The sequence below is a fragment of the Spodoptera frugiperda genome, chromosome 2 (genome assembly GCF_023101765.2).
Source record: "Spodoptera frugiperda isolate SF20-4 chromosome 2, AGI-APGP_CSIRO_Sfru_2.0, whole genome shotgun sequence".
NCBI classification, from domain to species: Eukaryota; Metazoa; Arthropoda; class Insecta; order Lepidoptera; family Noctuidae; genus Spodoptera; species Spodoptera frugiperda.
Genome location: NC_064213.1, coordinates 12451085 through 12472433, shown reverse-complemented (window position 1 = coordinate 12472433; position 21349 = coordinate 12451085). Strand labels below are relative to the sequence as shown.

Sequence of the window (21349 nt, the reverse complement as noted above, 5' to 3'; positions counted from 1 at the left end):
CGTCCAATGACTTCTCCCGCCTTAGGCGAGGCGAAAGGGTGTGTCAAACTCTTTCTGACTAAAAACCACCCTGTTCCTACTCCTGCTTTTCGAGCCGGAGCCCCGGTAATCCGCAAGGTAGTCCGCAACTCCAGTTAGATTCTATGGCTATGTTGAATAAAGGATTAGGTGGCTAATACACGATCTCGCCAAGGGATAACTAACAGTAAAAGTAAGGGGTTAGTTTAGGTGCCCGCGCTAAATTATCTAAATAATCACGGAACTTGTCCCACTGAAGAATGATCTTCAGTTTTTGATTGGACTATGAAGTCTAATCAAAAAGTTCACGATGATATATATATATATATATAGAGAGAGAGAGAGAGAGAGAGAGAGAGAGAGAGAGAGAGAGAGAGAGAGAGAAGAAAGAGATGATGCTCGATCTGGGAAATGTGTAGTAGAGTAGAGTAGGAACGAGGTGGTTTTTAGTTAGAGTCTGACACTCCCTCTCGCCTCACCCGAAACGGGACTCATTATTTCAGATTTCTTTTTTTTCTTTTTTTATTTCTTTTTTAAAAAACGTTGCCCCACATTAGGATTTTCTCCTGTGTCGTGGGTGCGTTTACAAACATACAATTTCACATGCACAAGACACCCAGACCCGAAACAACAATTTGTGGATCACACAAAGAATTGCTCCGTGCGGGTTCCCTCACGAACAACCTTCACAGACGGTACCTGAATATCAATATTGGTTTATATATGTAAATGTACTTTGTGACGAGTCTGCATTGTTTCCGCTGTCGCCTGTGAGTAATCAAATCACGCTCCATGTTTTTGGTGTTATGACATAGTTGTATATGGTAATCTTACGAGTCATTGTAATCGTTATACAATATCCGCTTCCGTTGTCCATTCACAATCTATTTTTATTTAACAATACGTTTAATAAACGGAACCTTTTTTTGGTTGTGCTAATCGCAGGAACTACTGGTTAGAATTTAAAAATATATATTGTACATTCAATTTTTGAAAGAAGAGTATCAGTCTTGATAAATCACAAAACATCACACATTAGGCAATAAAGGGTCTTACACAAACATTGCTAAAGATGACATTCCCACATATTATTCCCATTGGCGACTGTAAGTGTCCTAAAGTAAAACTAGACAGGGATCCTACGGCTCTAATTAAGTTTTACCTTCTAGGATCTATCATCAGCAGCCACGTGAATCAACGTTTGCGTTGTACTTCATTGTGTCAATGAGGTTACCGGAGGTCCAATTACCCCCTACCCAATCACCTATTTCCCAACAACTCTTAAATTCCTAATCCAACAACACAAGCTCTGCTATAATATCCTCGCTAGTCACATTGAAGGTTCAATCAAAAAGTTCAGCTTTATAAAAAAGGGCAGCGGCTCAATCTCTGTGAGATGTGTAGTCTCACAGTACACCCTTACGAGACTTCCAAGAAGTGAGAGTGACGACAAATGTATTCTGTTTTGTCGTCACTTCACGCATTTGAATATTTGCAACGCATCTTGAGCTTTATTATCTACGTCATTGCGATTACAATTATATATTAATCTTGTAAATTGGTTGCATCCGTTCCTCAAATGTCGCAAGTAAACTTGTTTTCTATATATGTTTGACGCACAACCTGCGTGGACCATACAACAATGACGCTAAGCTTTCCAAACTATTTTTATCTTTACTTAATATTATCCTTAATCATGACGTCTTATTAAGATAATTGTAATGTTTTACCTGTTTAAACTATTATGGCGTGATTCATAATTATTGTAACTCACTACATATCACTGAGATAATCTTGAACCGTCATCGTATTAGTAAAATTTTCCGGCCAAATATCCTTTCGTATTGGTATTTGACCTTTGTAGAATGTGGTCTAAAGTAGGTATTTGATTTGTTTTTCTCTTATAACGGGTGTCCCAACAAGAACGCAAGATTTAAATTTGGCGGCATTCGAAGTGTCATTGTTTGACATTTGAACAAGTGTTATTGTTTGTTAGTATAAGGTACGAGGTTACTAAAAATGGCGCTACACGATTGAAAATGAGGCAGGTCAAGCGCAAACAGTCAATGATGGTGTTCGGTATCGTAAAATGATAACCAGTTTTTTCGTACCTCGAATTGAAGAAATGGATTTGGAGGGCATGTGGTTTTAAACAAGATGGCGCCACATGTCATACAGCCAGAGAAACAATTGAATTGCTGCATCAGTCATGTTTTCGAGACCAGAATTGGCCGCCTAGATCATGTGATTTATCAACATTACACTTTTTTCTTTTGGGTTTCTTAAAGTATGGTTTATGCGAATAAGCCGACGACGACTATCCTTAAAAAGGAAATTGGACGCTGTATTAATGAAATACCGGCATTTATGCAAAACGGTCAATGAAAATTTCGTCAAAAGATCGCGTATGTACTGCTAAGCCGCGGCGGCCATCTGCCCGATGTATTGTTCCATAGATAACCTCATCTTCTCTACTTTACGATATTATAAAGTTTTCACGATTTTTTTTAAAATATCTGCGTTTTATTTAAAATTTAAATCTTGCGTTCTTGTTGGGACACCCTTTATATGGAATGTGGATTAATAAATTATCATACTTTGCATTTTTAAGATACTACCTAATTGTAATGTTTTACCTGTGTACCTATGTGGTAATTGCATGATTCATATGGTACCGGAACTTATAAACACTATTTCTTATTACATATTTTAGTCATACGAGTAGTTTTTGTTATTATTCAGTCTATATATATGTATATATGATATTTAAGCTTATTAATATGAATGGGATGATAAATATCTGATAAAAACTATATGTATATTCAGATCTCGAGTCTTAAATGAATGGATAAGGTAATAAATCACTGCGGTTAAAGAAAAACATTACGGAGGTGGCATCGATAAAAAACCGTTAAAACTTACAACGTACGTTTAAGATAAAAATGAATGATGTATTACGTCATTTTCACCTAGATCCTATCGACAATGTGACCAAAGGAGACTTAAAATATAAAAAGTTTCCTACCTACACGTTGGAATTAAATCACTTTGAGAAGTAAAGCTAATTGTTACTTAGGCTAAAGGTTACTTAGGCGGTTAAATAAATAATGTAGCGCTCGGCACAGTATAGACTTTAACCCCCATTACTTCGATCTCTTAAGTCATAGTTTAGGGCATCCCTACCGGGTTTGCAGACGGGGACCAAGGGTAGGGTAAGGCCTTACTAGAACAAGACCGCCTTAAAGAGCTATCGGACCAGCACACATGGGGCTCAGTAGGCCTGATATCGACCCGGAGCTGTGGACTGCTTAACGGGTTACCGGGGCTCCCGCTCGAAAAGCAGGAGTAGCACCGAGATTGTTTTTAGTCAGTAAGAGTCTGACACTCCCTCTCAAAACGGAAGAAGATTGATTCCCCCACCCCCTCTTAAAAAAGGGCATCCCTACACATTTAGTTACATTAAGTTAGAACTATGAAATAAGGACTCCTTTTTCATTTGATTGAAATAAAAAAGTTGAACACACCAAAAAAGACAACAGTCATATCATACTCACCCGCTCTGCTTGGTTCCTATTAATCGTGGCGTAATGTTTTATAGCCTATAACCTTCCTCGATAAATGCGCTATCCAACACAAAAAGAATTAATATATATTTTTTTTATAACGTCACACCTTTAATCCCCGAAGGAGTAGGCAGAGGTGCACATTATGGCACATAATGCCAATGTACACCCATATTTCACAATTTTATTATAAGTCCCATGTAATAGGTGGTGAGCCTATTGCCATATACCGGGCACATTTCTAGACTCCGTGCTACCACTGAGAAATTTTCGAAAAACCGAAAAAAGCCCAGTAATACTTCGCCCGACCCGGGAATCGAACCCGAGACCCCCTGCCCGGCAGTCGCACTTGCGACCACTCGACCAACGAGGCAGTCGTATATATAAATATATATACTTATTTAATATATATAATATAGATATAGATAACCTATAATTAAACCTGTTAACCTTCACATACAATCACATAACGCGACCAGCGTGACGTAACAAATTAGCACGCAAGCCACGCGACACACGTGAGGCGCGGTCGCTACGTCACTTGATTTCTGTTACGTAGGCATTGTACCGTATGATCAAACTGTTCAGGGTCATGATCTTTGGACTGTTCAAACAGGAAAAGTTGTAGGTGTAGTTTTTTGCCATCAATTTAATATGAATTAATGTTTACTCTTATTCTCACTAAGAGTTTAAGTAAAATAGGTGTTGCGCTTCATTTTTTCCTTCTATGATTCAGTTGCTATGTCACGAGTAATTTAAAGGACAATTACAAGTAATGCTGCACTGAGTTTGATTACAGTTTGTTTAGTATTTTCGCCCAATTACTCTTTTTTGGTCTTTTCGCCCTATTATTCTTTGTTTGGTCTTTTCGCCCAATTATTCTTTACCCGCCTCCGTAAATTGAAAATGCAACCTCTTATCGCGACGATAAATGAATAAGACCTTGAAAAGTGCATATTACTTAATGGGGAAACCCCAAGATTATTTGATTACATATGTATGTATTAAAATGTAAACAATATGAGAATATGTGTGTTCAGACGAAATGGTTTTACCGTTTGAAGTAAATATGTAAGCTTTTAATGATGACATACCTTGACAAATATACTCATTTGTGTTATTGTTTTTTTATGGTATAAGCCGGTAAACGAGCAGATAGATCACCTGATAGTAAGCAATCGCCGCCGCCCATGGAAACCCTGAATACAAAAGGCGTTACAATTGCGTTGCCGACCTTTTGGGGGTTAGGAATTTAAGGCCATATCACTCCAGTCGAGCCGGCCCATTCATAACATGGCTCTTCCACACTTAAATCTGTTGTAACTAACTAATATATAAACTATTTTATTTCGTTTTTAGGCTTCCACACTTAAAGGATGAAAACAGGACCCTAAGACTCCACTGTTTTTCTGTCTATCACCAAGCTGTATCACTTGAACCGTGATATCTCGACAGTATTTTAGTTACCGCTATAACAACAAACACTGCAAAATAAATATTCAACACACTTCCACACCACAAACGTGATACTTTTTAATATTCATAGGTAGAAAACAAATATTTGCAACGGTTTTGTGGGACTTAGTATTTTTTTTATATACATATATATTATATAAGATGCCGAAGCATGACTCTCCCATACTTGTTTGTTTACATCGGCAAGGTCGTGGTAGCCCGGAAGTTTAAGACCCAACAGCCAGTTCCAATGTGACTTTTTTGCGGTTGATTCTACTTTCTAAGATTATTTAGACACCACTAACAAACGGTGAAGGAAAACATCGTTAGGAAACCTGGGGTTATAATTTCTAATTATAAGTCTGAAATCACCAAATCGCATTGAGCAAGCGTAATGGTTAATGCTTAAAACGACGAGACGATACGAAGTTTTAGTCAGCAGTGGCCAAGTATTTGTAAGTGATGTGTCCGCTTGGTAACATTTGGTATTTGTTTCCGTATTATCAATTTAAAAGCAATATGGAAGTACATATATTTTTTTAACATTGAACAATTTGAAAAGACAATTGGAGTGAGTCAGTGGGCAAGTTGTCAAATGACAGTCACGCTTAAAGAATGTGTTGTAACTTCTTTAGGTATTTGATTTTAATTTCAGGTTGATGATCTCATTTTATATAATTTGTAGAATAAGAACTAGAACAACGAATAATATCTTTAAACTACTGTCAGCGGCTTCGCTCGCGGTCCCTTAAGATATAAAGTCCTATGTGTTATTCCAGACCATAGTTTACCTTTGTTCTAAATTTCATCTCAGTAACAAACAAAACAAACTTTCACTTTTATTTTATAACATTAGTAGGATTAAATAAATATTAAGTTAATATCAATAAATTGCATCCAGATTTCACAACAATAACCAATACCTTTGTAAAGTACCTATTAACGCAGTTATTACTCAAACATGTATAATTTCCTCAAGGATTTAATGTCAAAGATCCCCACGTGTACATCTCACCTCACGGGTGACGTTAAATGACCAGACAACGACGTAACGGTAACCAAGCTGGCGTCACAAAGTCGCAATAATTTTATGTCCAACCAAACCTTTTATTTAATGTACACCTGACTTTCCTTGAACGAAGTCACGAGGCTGTTTGTATGGAATATTCTTCTTACATATAAAAATGAAATGCAGTTAACGAACTGCATTTCTCAGTCTCGGTAAAACTCGAAAACGGCGAGACCGATTTGGATAATTTTGGTCTTGAATTATTTGTGAAAGTCCAGGGAAGGTTTAAAAGACGAGAAAACAATGTTTGAGGAGGAAGAGGTACGAAGTTTGCCTGTTCAGCTAGTAGGCTTATACATATCATATTTAACAGCCGCGATACAGGCTGAGCCTGTTGCGGTTGTCACTATGCAAACTAGAACATGTATACAATGAGCTGGTAATAAAGAATTTTATCATTAAGTCTTTGACTGCCAATAGAAAACTGTTAAAGACATCCTCCGCTAACATCGGTCACCGGTGACCACCACGGCGTTCAATGTGTTAAAAAAAAACTGTGAATGACCCACGTGTGCACATGGTTTTTCCAAGTCGTACGAATACAACAAAAAAGGAATACACGATCCAGCGAAAGTTTTGAGCATGTATAATTTGTTTTTAAGCAACTTGTGTACCATTTCAAGGTCAATCGGTTCGGTGTACCCAAGCCAGCGGAAACCCACTGGTTTGACTTGTTGGGTGTTTCCAATGAACTTGAAATCGAAATATTTTATTGCATAAGCATTATTTATGATAATGAATGCATGGCTCGTGCAGTATGGGCATTTCCGAATAACACCGGATGATCGGGGATGTAAAAGTTGTTTTATTTTTAAGCAGTTTGTGTAGGATTGTAAGGTCAATCGTTTCGATGTATCAAAACAGCGGAAACGGGCTTGTTTGACTTGATGGGTGTTTCCAAAGAACTTAAAATCGTAATATTTGATTGCATAAGTATTATTTTATGATAATGAACATCGGATGATGTCTAGACGTATAAGGTCAGGGTACCTCGAATCGATATCTAGAACCTATCTCAACAAGTCAAAACTTGTTGGGTCAAGCCAAAACATCTTTCTAATGAACTTCACTTCGAAATGTATGATTGTATAAGAAATATTTATGATAATGATCGCTGTGGCTTGTGCAGTGGTTAGATTACTGGCTGCTAAGTAAAGTGTATAGGGCACAATTGCCGCAATTGTTGTTCCTTAACTCAAAAGCTCAAAAGCCGCCAAATTATGTGTTTGTAAATGCACCCACATCCGTGGAAGAAGTCTTACTGCAGCACTCAGAGTCATTTAATGGTTACTTAAACCAATCCTTATTCATGAAGGAATAGTTTAAGTAATCATTAAACATCTTTGAGTGCGGCAGTTAGTCTATTATTGTATTAACAAACAAAATGAATACAGTGTTTATATTTAGATACCAATAGACGTCCCAACCTTTGATCCACAGATAATTAAGACCCTTTTCGTACTCATATTTCGTAAAAACATGAGACGAACTAATTGGTACATTCTGTTATCATTATGTATGACAAATAATGAGCATTTTGAAACGATGACGTCACAATCCTTTTTTTGGGATAGGGCGATAATGGAGAAAAAGGATCACCTTATGGTAAGCAATCGGTTTCGCTAGTAGACACCAAGGAGTTACAAGTGCTTTGCCGGTCTTTAGGAAATAAAAATAAAAATTAAAAAAGATTAAGGAATTGACGATTGGGAAAATTGGGAATGGGGAAAGAATTAGGCCTCTTGTATCCACACTTCATGGTGAAACACTAAACAACCGATTTTCTCATCACTCCGGTCGAATCGTACCGAGCATGGTATCCGGACTACGTGCTTTATTACCTTTGTTTTGCTTTTAATATGTTTCGTTCCAAATTTTATTTTCTTTTTGTTAATTTCTTTTTGCAGTCTACTGAATAATGGATTTCTACAGCGCCATCATCACACAAATGATGATGTAGTATGGAATATGGAATGTATAGTTTAAGTGTGGAAACTGTTTTGGTTTAAATGTTGGCTATGTGATTGTAATTAGTTGTTGTATGAATATAATAACTGATTATTTCCCAAATAAAATAAAATACCAACCACTACAAAACCCTCTTATTGCTTTTTCAAATAACGATGTAATTTTCGTCATAAAATAAAAAGAACTAACTAACTAAGGCTATAAAATTAAAAGAACACCCACACATGTATGACAACTATTACTAAAAATGTTTTTTGATGTCATTGCAAATGTAGTCAGTAAAAATCCCACGGCCCGCGGCCCAAGTTCATAAGCGGCGGCTACTTTACGCGCATTGTAAGGCGGTGGCCCAAGTAGTAAACCGCTACATGGATGTCAAGGCCAAACAACCAGTCAATCGACTTTCATCCAATAACATCACGTCCCTCCGTTTAGCAAGCGCAACCTGATTTTAATAAAGAATCGTGTGATGACCTTGCACGAACATTAGCGTGTGAAAAGAGCTTGATAAAAACAATATATTTGTGTTCAGCGCGAAAAAAGTTATCTAGATTTTTGTTTTACCTTTCACGGATTAATTAAGCCCTGGTTTAGTTTGTTTGTTAGTTAGTTAATCTCGTGTCAAATGCGAATGTCAGGATTGATGTAATGTTATGAAATTGACATAAAAACTGGTTAAGAGAGAGTCAGACTCGCGCACTAAAGGTTTATTTTTATTGTTTTGTTTTCTTCCACTAAAAAAACATACTAAGTCCCACAAAACCACTGCAATTATTTGTTTTCTACCTACGAATATAAAAAATATCACGTTTGTAGTGTGGAAGTCTGTTGAATATTTATTTTGCAGCGTTTGTTGTTATAGCGGTAACTGAAATACAGTCGAGATATTACGGTTCAAGTCGGTCTGATACAGCTTGGTGATAGACAGAAAAACAGTGGAGTTTCAGGGTCCTGTATTATCCTCTAAGTGTGGAAGCCTAAAAACGAAATAAGTTAGTTTATATATTAGTTAGTTATAATAGATTAAGTATAGGAGAGCCGTGTTATGAATGCACCAGCTTGACCGCAGTGATACCATGACCTCACAGAAAACCAACGTGAAGCAACGCTTGCACTGTGTTTCGTTGTGTCAGTGAAGTTACCCAAGGCCCAATTACACCCCCTTACCAATCTTCCTAATCCCCATTTCCCCAACTACCATTCAATTCCTAGCCCAAAAGGCCGGTAAAGAATTTGTAACGCCTCTGTTGTTTCGGGTATCTATGGGCGGCGGCGATTGCTTACTATCATGTGATCCGTCTACTCATTTACCGGCTTATACGTTTAAAAAAGCCAATATTACATAATAATATAATACATCTATCTTGGATTACCAAGAAAAAACCACTGTTCGCAAACAATTGTGAAATGAATCAGCACAAAAATAATTTTGTTAAGCCTTTCGGTACAACAAAACGTCTTCGTTTTCCTTTTTGTATGAATATTTTGATGATTTCCAAGTATTGCATTATTAAGAAACAAACTGTCATGGCGTGTTTAACACCCATTATATTGTCTTTATGGGATTGTTTACACAAATTGCTACTTACACATTTTTTGTGCGTGTAATTTACGAGTAGTAGTCAGCTGAGGTCATGTTATTGTTATTAGCATATAATAGGAACTCAATGTTAACACGAATTTCTCATTCTCAAATGCTTTTTGTTGATTTTATTATAACTTTCGTGAGACATACTAAATTAATGATTATGTTATCGGCTTACTCACGTAATTGTTTGACGAGGAAATCGACTAGTTTTGAGCCATGCTAGAGGCTCATATTCATGAGCAGCATTCCGCGACACATGACGCGGCGCTTGTCGTTGACTTTAATTATTGGTACTTTCCTACTTTTTGTTATTGAAACTTTTATTATTTTACTAGGTTCTGCCAGCGGTTTCGCCTGCGTTGCCATAGAATAAAAAGTAATGTTACATATTTCATCCCGATCCCTTCAGCAGTTTTTGTGTGAGGTACTAACAAAAAAACATACAAACTTTCGCATTTATAATATTAGTAGGATAGGTTTATTTGTATTGAATTGAATCTGGTTAAATATAGCTGTAAACTTAACTCCTACAAAATTGTTTACATTTTGCGACTATCGTAACAGTTTCTTAGACAAACTCGGAGACCGATAAAGCGACTCCTTGGCCAACAGTTGCATTTGAGAGTTGTGCCCACACGACTAATTAGGCAGTCCAAAAACTAATGAAAACTGACTTAAACTCATATTACTAGCTTCTGCCCGCGACTTCGTCCGTGGAAAATTAAAAAAATTTGGGTTGTACTACCCCTAACATTTAGGGGGATGAAAAATAGATGTTGTCCGATTCTCATAGATACCGGATAAGCACAAAAAATTTCATCAAAATTGGTCAAGCCGTTTCAGAGGAGTGTGGCAACGAAAACTGTGACACGAGAATTCTATATATTAGATGTTTTTTTTTTGCTAATCGTACTAAGGCAAAAGGCACATCCTTTTAGGATAGCCCGATTTATACATCTGTCAAGTGACCGATGCTACTGATAGTGCTACTAATATATTGATGTATTTTGCTAAATACAATACACAAAAAAATATAATTTAATTTAACTTGACATTTTCCTCAATAAACGATTTTGCATCTTCTTAGAATTTATGTAAGTAATTGTGAATCACATAACATTTATTGTAATATAAAAAATGGTATATTATTGTTGTGAATCACTTCATCACACAGATACGATAATATCATCAGAACACATATTACTATGATCATTGCCAATATTATGTATATGTTGACGTAATATGTATTTTGATTGAGATTGAGACCAATAGGAGCCGAACAGAGAGGGTGAAACCGCGCGGAAGTAGCTAATTCAGTATATTAGGTAGGTAACTTTAATTTTATTCTGCCCAGCTAGTTAGCTGGGTCCAGTCAACTTTGTTCCGCCTCACATATAATTTTCTCACTTGGACTTCCAAAAATAAATCAAAAACAAAGATTTGCCGAATCTAAGACCAACGATCAGCGTTTGATTTTTTATTTAGGTATGCATAATAGATTTGAATTTGATTTCAAGTTTGATACTGTTTTTTTTTCTTAAATTGGACCGTATTTTTTTATTCGGCATGCATTTCTATTTAAAAAAAAATATATATAAAAAATTGGATATCGTCCGGTGAGTAAAAATTTGAATATACGTTTGTCCTCACTCCTTCTCCCCGCTGGTGTCACCTGAGCCGATTTACCTACATATATGACCATAAACATATAGAGTGACTAGTAATTACTAAAGGATATTTAAACACGTGATTGTACTCTGTACAATACTACAAACAACTTTCCCAAAGAAACTATTGTTTTTATACTCATTTCAAAATTTCGCGTTATCGGAAGACTAAATAATATCTTAACATAATTATGAATACAATCACGTGTTTAAATATCCTTCACTAATTATAAAAGGCGTGACGCCTTTTATCCTCGAAGGGGTAGGCAGAAGTGCAGATTAGGGCACTTAATGCCGCTATGTTCACCTACTTTTCACGATTTTCTGTTATAAGTCCCATGTAATAGGGGGTGAGTGAATTACCAGTCACCCTATATTTATAAATTACTATCAATAGCAACAAGACTTAATACATATAAATCATCTGATGGTAAGCAATTATCCTAGCCTGACTACACTGCATCTCCAAACACATCTGGAGTGCTTTGCGATGTACCAGTTTACCTTATTTGAAGAACCCTATGACGATATATGACCCTCACAGAAAACCGACGTGAAACAACGCTTGCGTTGTGTTTCGTTATGTGAGTGAGGTTACCGGAGGCCCAATTCCCCCCTTCCCAATCTTCCCCATCCCCATTCCCGAACAACAACCCTTAAATTCCTAACTCTCAAAAAGCCGGTAACGCACTTGTAAAGCCTCTGGTGTTTCAAGTGTCCATGGGCGGCGGCGATTGCTTACCATCAGGTAATACGTCTGCTCGATTACCGGCATGTCTCATAAAAAAAACCCTAATGATGCAGTTCATGTGAAAATCCACACTGGGAACTTCGCTTCATAACCAGACTTTACTTATGATTATCGGATTTGCCATGTTATATGAGGAAAAATGGCACGTGCCCTGTTACATCGATTGCTCAACACATTTCGAGAAAACCCAGCTTCTCACATGAGTCACCAATATCCGTCGTAAACGCGGCTATCGGTCGTTTTTTTAGCGGTAGCACGCGACGACGTGACCACAAATAAAAAAAAATACTTAAAAAAAAGAAATTATTCTTAACAACTTTTTTTCAATATGCAACAGTGAGTCATCAATGAATGAAACGGAAAGAGTTTCGTTAAAAAACGATATATTATGATAAATAACAGGTAAATAAAAAAGATATATTTCTAATTTCCATTAGTCATCTCATGGTATAATTTTACAACTAACATAATGACTATTAAAAACATGATGTAAGAAATATAATAGTGGCTTTTATTTACGTAATTTATCACCTGAAATGATAATAGTTCCGTTTTGTACAAGGAAAATGAGTATTGTATTGACTTTACCTAATATAGAAATTTCATTATGAGTCAATATAGTGACTACTTAATTAGGGACAAAGTCTGGGATTTTTTGAGTGAATCGTTTGTTGCTAGCTGCAAAGTCGTAGTCATTTGATGGTTTGATAACTCTTAAATTACACTACACGACAGCAATAGCTACAGATAAATTTATCACAAAAGTGGTAAGCAGGAATAGATTAATTTATCATATTTTCTTTCTCCAGTTACGTTATGAGTCCCATTTAATTCTATAGACATAAATAATATCCTGCTTTGTGTTCTTAATGAAAACTAGAAAGAAATCCTAATAATATTTCACAACTCATACCTTACCAGGTAACCCGTGACAATAAAATATAAGCATTAACATACACAAAATAAGACATACTTTTGTAAGCGTAAATTCTGTCAAGCCTCATCCAATAGGCTGATCTAGAAGTAATAGGGGAAAGCCTAGTTCTGAAGTGGACGTCATGTGGTTAGTATAATGATGATGCGATGATCGATGAATGTAACCTACCTACATAGAATAGGTAAAGGTAAACACACACGTATTGTTAGAAGAATAGGCAGAGTCGTATTGTACCTATGGGAAAATAGGCAAGTGCCAGAGGCGCTAGGCTATAGAAAGGCGCTACGAGATACGCGTGTAGACAAAACAGGGGCGCCTATGAGGAGGTTACTTAGGTCACTCTCTAGGTAATCTGACTTTGAATAATAGATTACCTACCTGGCATTGTTATGCGTGTATTGGTGGGGCCTCGTATAAAAGTTTATTTGGGGATATAAAATGTTTGAGACGGCAATATCATCCAATGACCTTCCCACCCTGTCTCTCAAAGAAGGGACTTACCGATGCTAACAGCGATATTTGGGGTCCCTTATGATGACGTTAATTTTCTTAAAGTGGCTGCTAGCTTCTAAATGCATGCTTTACGCAAATCTTAAAGTTGCTATCAATGTTTAAACGCTTGCTTTACGCAAAAAAAAAATGATTATTTGGACTTTTGTAATGTCTGAAATGAAACAATAAAAGAAGTTTTAAATTTCTGCTAACGTATAATTGATACGAAAAATACGGCTCTAGCTACGTCCCTGCTATTCTTCTTATGAAGAGTGCGTAAGTAAGAAACGTCATTTCTTTAACAGATAATTGTTTGTCATACATAACAGGTAATTAACGGTACTTTCAATATTACAATGTGTTTAACACGATTAATGACGAACAGGAAATCTGCGGTCAGTTTGCGGTTTAGGCGTGATAGCTCGACTTATCAACCCACGCTAGGAATTCATATTCATAGTCGCGTAATGCTGCATATCTCGCCAATTGGAATTATGTTTAATAAGGATTTTATTAACAAAATTGACGTTATATAAGTTTTAAACTGACATGGTCACTAACACTATTATTAGAACTTATGATGGGATATTTACCATGTTTATTTATTTCGATGAGTTTCCGATATTGATCATTTTCATGATCACGGATGAACAGTTCATTCGTGATCATGACGCTTGCAACAGTGCCGAAATATCGGAAACGAATAATATAAATAAACATGGTAAAAATCCCATCATAAGTTTTAATAATAAAATTGGCGTTAGTAAGAAAAATGCAGTTATTAATGTTAATATTCAGAATGTGTTAATTGAGATGCAAGAAGCTCAAATAAACACGCAGTGCCAGGCACTAACCTGGCACGATACTCAAAAATAAATGCTATTTAGGTTGCTAAAGTAATGTTTAGTCCAAATTACTTATGCCATAAGAGTCATTTTAGACTATACTTTTTTCTTTCGATGCAATAATACTTATGCACTATTGACAATTGGGTAGATGACTAATTTTTATTCCATGTCCGTCTTGTAGATTGTTTAAAAATATTATTGATTTAAAAAGCTTTATGCATATTAGTACATATAATCCCGTTGGCATTTTCTGCCTGTCTGACCCTTGCATGCCAAGTAGTAATCTGTTTAAAAAGGGATATAATGGAATACGTATATATTTGAATTTACGTATTTGCTCCCACTCTAAAACTTTGATTCGTTTTATCTAGGTTAGATAACAATACCTAGCCTATACCTCTTATATGACAAAATAAAAAAATACGTGTTACAAGTGTGTTGCCGGCCTTTTGAGGGTTAGGAATTTAAAGGTTGTTGGGTATATATATGATCCAGTAAAACAGTTTACGGAATTAACACTAACATTCGATAAATTATGCTGAAGTTTACTTGAAACAGGTGATAATTATGGTCTGGAATAACACATTAGCTACGCAGTCTCCACTCAAGTAAGTACTCAACAATACGCGTCTAAAATTGCATCAGCTGGATCTTCGAATTTCTGTCTACAGTACATGTAGCGACATCTATCGGATCACCTACGCACTAACTAATTACAACGTATTAGTTCACAATTAACACGCTAGCTCTTTAGACAGCTGCGGACTTCCTAGCGGGTTTACCGGGGTTCCGGCTCCGGGGCTCGAAAAACAGGAGAAGGAACGGAGTGGTTGGAACACTCACTTGGTTTCGCCCAAGGCTCCAAGTCATTGGATTTTTCACCCTTCAAATAAGCTAGGCAGGTTGATACAATAGATCGCAAGCAGAATTATTAAAGATATCTTTGTATCTAAACAATGCATTACAAAAAAAAACATGAAACAAACTGTTTGTCTTACTAAAACTATAAAACGGCTGGACTTAAACTGATGTAGGAGTTTAAGGAACTGACAGCCTCCTTCATCTTTCCACTTCCCCTCAATCTTCAAACAAACTCTTTAGCTTTATATACCATTATAATTATATTATATTGGATTACTTCTGCTAAATTTGTACTAAATAAACACTGACAGGTACATGCCAATCATTGATAATTGTCCTCTCGAAACTTGTTCTGGATTTTTCTTAAACACAGAACACCAAAGCGAATTGATTTAGTACGATACCTGACATTTTACGAGTATGTCAATCAATATCTGAATTTTAAGAGTGACACCTGAGTTTGTTTAATTTCTTTATTAACTGACTTCAAAAAAACAGGAGGTTCTCAGTTTGACTTGTATGTATGTTTATGCGCTATTATCTCGCGTTTGAGTAAACCGATTTTGATACGGTTTTCAGCATAGTATTTTTCAAACTTAGAAAAAGGTTTTAGGTGTATTAACCGACTAAAAAATGAAGGCTCGCACTTTAACACGTGTGTTGAAAGCGGTTTTATAAACACAGTTTTTCTTAAAGACAATTTGCATTTAAAAACGGAAAAATGATGATCTAATAACTGGTATGAGTTTCCACGAAAATGTAATACCTAAGCTGTGAAAATATGTGATCTTTATAACATATAATACAAATATAAGTTTTTAAACTGACATGGTCACTAACACTAACATTAGAACTTAAGACGGAATATTTACCATGTTTATTAATGTCTATGAGTTTACGATATTTCGGCACTAATGCATCACGGATGAACAGTGATGTTAATATAATACAAAATTACTGGGGCACCTAATTCACCAAACTTCTTTGTGTCCACCTCGGGGAATAAAAAAACATGGTAATTTATTTGTATTGCATACACATACATGTACATGTTTAATGTATGTATGTATATGTGTCACTGAGTTCGTCACCCAATTGGCCGGACCCGTGCGTTTTGTTATTTCCCTTGACCTCCTAGTTACACATCGCATGACGTACTAAAGGGACAAAGTTCGATTCCGGGCAAGTAATTTCCTAATGACGTTTTGTGACGTAGACTGGAAGACGTTACTTAGTGGATTTATGGGTCAATACAGGAAAATGGGGTTTTCAGTTTTTAAAATTCCTTGTAATAGGTAATGGAATTTGAGCGTGAAGTTGTTTGGTAATTGGATCTCCCCTTGTTTCAGGGTAATTGAAACCTTAATTGATGTAAGATGGGTGCTTATAGCAATATGAGACTGTCTACTCCTTTTTTAAAAGAAGTATGACATAATATCCACGGTTAGGGTGGTGGCTGCCGCGCAACATGTCGCGGGTTCGATTCCCGCAAAGAACAACTCTTTCTGTGATCCACAAATTGTTGTTCTGGGTCTGAGTGTCATGTGTATGTGAACTTGTATGTTTGTAAACACCTAGTGTGGGTGGGTGTAAGGTTTAAAAAAAAAAACATATTGTCACGCTCTTTCATCCATGTATGGGAAGACAGTAGTGTATATTAATAAATCATCGACTTTAAACAATTTGTTATGACTACCGTTAACCCGTTAGTTAACGTCTAAATTAATAGTGACAGTCCAGGGCTGGTCAATGGACATCCTCTACAAAAAAAAAATGCCATAACCTAACCATAATCGCTCATGTGAGGTGAGATGGTGATCTTACTATCAATCACCAAAAATTGAGGTCTACCAGAGAGCGCTGCTGCCTGGTCTTTGTCAAATATGTAGTGAAACAACACTAATCCTAATCCGTGCAGCCAGGGAATGGAACAAACTTCTATTTTTCTTCAGAAATACAACTTGGATCTTTTCAAGGTCAGAGTAAATAGGTACTTTCTAAGTCTGTGTGCTCCATCCTCGGCCACATCTTCGCTTCGCCGTCCTAGCAGTAAGCGGGTTGGTGGCCAAACGCAGACTTATCAACGTTAAAAAGACACGCAGGAGAAGACAAGCAGTAGAGGATGTATTAAGGTGATCGCGATGAAGATGACGATTGAAAAACTTGTAGGCGTTCGGAAACAATGTTAATTGCAATCAACCATTATCAGAAATGAACTCAGCAGACCGTTACGCACATTTACATAACATCGTCGTTTGAGAAAATCGTGTTATCTAATTTTTTTATTATAAAAGCCGGTAAACGGATTTTATCACACACGGATCACCTGATGGTAAGCAATCGCCGCTGCCCAGGGACACCGAAACACCAGAAGTTACAAGTGCGTTGCCGGTCTTTTGGGGGTTAGCCATTTAAGGATTTCTGGGGAATCGGGGATTGGCAAGGGATGTAATTGGGCCTCCGGTAACCTCATTCACACAATGCAAACGTTGTTTCACTTCGGTTTTCTGTGAGGCCGTGGTATCAATCCGGTCGGTCAGTCACCTTCTCCCAAGTCTGAAAAATGCTATGCTGAAAACCGCATCTAAATCGGTTAAGCCAGCGAGATATTCGCGCAATAACAAACATACATATATGTATACATACAGATCAAACTATATAATCTCCTTTTTAAGTCGTTTAAATAAACCACATATTTGTTAGCTGACACAAAAAATAAGCGAAATAGGCCCAGTTTTTAAGTCAAAATGTCCATTATTCTCTATGAGCAAATTTGAACATTATTTACAAATACGGCATTATAACAGCAGCGCCGCGTGTCCGTAACATTTCTAGACAACTTACAACATAACAGCATTTCTATGATCAAGGAACATGGAGGTTCATACAGAATTTTATACTCGATTAACTTAATTATTTATTTTGTTTTTTTATATTTAATGGGTCGACGTTTGGCCGCTATTTCGCCTGATGGTAAGTGATGATGCGGCCTACGATGGAGCACGTCTGCCCATGAGCAACCTATTCACTCGGGCTTTGAAGATACCCAGGTTATACCCATCAGGAAACACAGACTCCGGCAAGGAGTTCTAGCTTGTTTGAAAACATCCATTATTTTATTTTCAGTTTTAGTTGAAATATTTAGTTGTTATGCTTCTGTGGACTAGTAATACATGTAGTCGTATGAGTGATCTCGATACTGTATGTACCAATAAGATGTAATGTCATCTGAGTGTACTCTTCAGTACGTACCTAACTCTTCACGTTGTGTTGACATTGATTCAATGCTGGGAATAAAGACCGCGGCTCCAGCAGACTAACTACAATGATATAATAATAATATTAACACCGTCTTCTCAAAACATTATCATTAACTGTTATTATTTTACATTTGTTCATATATATTTGCGTTTTAAATCAATACGTAGTTAAGAGGTAAAGAAATTTATTATTAAACTAGCCTCTTCTTCTTTGCCCGCGTTCCTGCGGGATAAAAAGTTACCTATGTGTTATGCCAGACCATTGTCTATCGCTATTCGAAATTTCATCCCGATCCCTTCAGTAGTTTTTGCTTGAAAGAGTAACAAACATTCATCTATCACTAACAAACTTTCGCATTCATAATATTAGTTGGATTATCATTTCATCGTAATCTTAAAATCGAATCTTCGGTTTTAAAATCGAAGGGATTTTTCGAGGATGGAAAAGCATCCAGAGTATTCTCCATATTGTCAGACTCTTACTGACTAAAAACCACCCCGTTTCTACTCCTGCTTGGCCCTGGAGCCCCAGTAACCCGCTAGGTCGTCCGCAGCTCCAGAGAAAATCGAAATATGTCACAATGCTTTGTCCGAGTTAAAAATGGAATATCAGATAGTCAGCAGTCGCAGTTGGGTGACTAGGGATCACGGCCATGCAATGCACGAGGCATTATGTTAAGCAACTACTTAGATTACTACTCAAGTAAGAAAGAACATTAATTATTTACAACTTTAATGAAAACACGTGACATTTTACATTTCATGAATAAAATTTATTACTTACACAGAATATTTTAGTTAAATTTAGACTAAGATAGGTATAACTACGACTCGGGTCGAAAACCTCGGCTTAGGGTACGGTAACTAAGGAGTAAAAACGAAAACTTATTACTAAAACTACCTCTTTCTGTCTGCCCATGTACTAAATTTATCTTATAAACCGTAATAGTTGAACATTTAATTCCATTATGTTTATTTCTGTTGCCAATAAGTAACCATAACAACAAAGTTAATACATAATAATATTATTTATTTTATGGTAAACGGGTTTACCCTGTGGGTTTACCTAATAGTTTTTAACCAAACAAACAATCATGTCAACCATTTAAGAAAATAATTTATTTTTTGAAAGCAAGACAAAAAAAATATAATTATTTTGTTGTTTTGACAGAAAAAAGCACATTATTTTGTTGTTTTCCACAACACACTAAAATAGCAGTATTTTATAAATATATAAAAATAAGAACGGAATCCTATGGTCCAACTCGGACTTGGTCTAGTATTTATCATTTAAGTAATTCATTAACTTTTCAATAATTCATTAAGATAGGTATAAACATCGATCTTTAACTGTCCCACTACTGGACAAAGGTTTCTATCGTGAGTTACTTGGGGGCCAATAGAATACCAGCGCAAGGCCCTGTTTTGCACACGCTGAACTGATTCAATCTTACCATTGTTATTTTGCGTACGAAATAAAAGTTTTTTTTTTCTATCATCTGAAGAAAGTTTGAGAATTAAAAACCAAATTACTAAACTCCAAAGAATTAATCACCACGTTTGCTCAAAGCGTATTACAAATATCAACATTAGTTGATAAAACCCTTTAAACTAATTAACTTTCCGATAGTTTAAAACGTCATTACTACATACCCAGTGACTAATAAATGTACATTTCACTTATATTTTTTAGAAAAGTCAATAATTTTGTCATGTTTTGTTTGTTGCTGTGCAAACAATATGGATATGCCATTGAAATATGGATTATGGACATATTATACCAACTATAAATGAATATTAGTCAACTAAAATTCAGATAACACCATGTCAAACCGCAAAAATGTTATTATATTGGCTTTGAGGTTAAGCGGACATTAAATTGCGTACTCGTAGGTATAATAATAGGTAAAATAATGCTAATTCAATTGAATGTTAATTCATTGATTCACAACCTCCTAAGCAACAATGAAACACTATAATTCATACCATATTAGGAGTTAATTATAATAAATAAATAAAAATCACTCACTTTTATGGACACTTCTTGTTCTAACGTAAATTATCATCACAAAAAACAAATACGTAAACGTCAAAATACGCGCCATCTTTTATTCTTGTTCGATTTTTGTTCACTTTTTTTTTAAACTTGAAAACTGTCACTGGCAATCGATTTACACGTTCGAACTAAACATTTTAAATTAAAATAAACTTTTTTAAAATGCACAATGATCACGCGGCCGATGTCTTTACGACACTGCTAGGGAATTACTTTTAGTAATGATTTTAAAAGTGCAATTCGGACAAGACATTGACTGGAATGGAGTGTACTGTGCTAATTTTTTTGCTCTGCCTTGAAATAAACCTTGACAGTGCGTGTAGAAAATGCATTCTTGTTTATATTAGACCCTTTACGACAATAGAATTTAATTGAGTAATTTAAAACGTGTTAAGTTATTTATGTCAGTACGATTATTGTGCAATAAGTATATAGAATATAGGTGCAGACGTACTTAGATGTCATTATGGAACGGCTGACGTGAATTATGGCAAATGTTTTGGCAATGTCGTTTTCTATTTTTTAATTGCATATATGGCAATTTGGCAATAGCTGTAAAATGTACCTATACACGTGTGTTAGTAACCTATATAAATAGGCACACAATGTTTTGATCGTGTTATTCAAATGTTAGTTTTTTTGTTAACTTATTTGTTATTACTGGTTTTTTTTCGACTTTTTGAAATTTTCTCAATAGTAGCACGGAGTATGGAATTGTGCCCAGTATACGGCAATAGGCTTACCCTCTATTACATGGGACTTATAATTTATTACACAAATAGTAAAAGTAGATGTACATTATACAGTGGCATTACG

General features: G+C 35.9%; 1 protein-coding gene across 1 annotated transcript in view; it reads right to left on the bottom strand.

Annotated features, from left to right (window-relative positions):
* The window catches only part of LOC118269437 (alkaline phosphatase, tissue-nonspecific isozyme-like), a 44031-nt gene extending 23271 nt beyond the window's left edge, over positions 1-20760 (bottom strand). Inside the window, exon 1 of the mRNA XM_035584549.2 lies at positions 20507-20760. Within this exon, the coding sequence (XP_035440442.1) occupies positions 20507-20582 (76 nt within the window). The 5' untranslated portion in view covers positions 20583-20760. The remainder of the gene's footprint in view (positions 1-20506) is intronic.
* Positions 20761-21349: the final 589 nt, after the last annotated feature.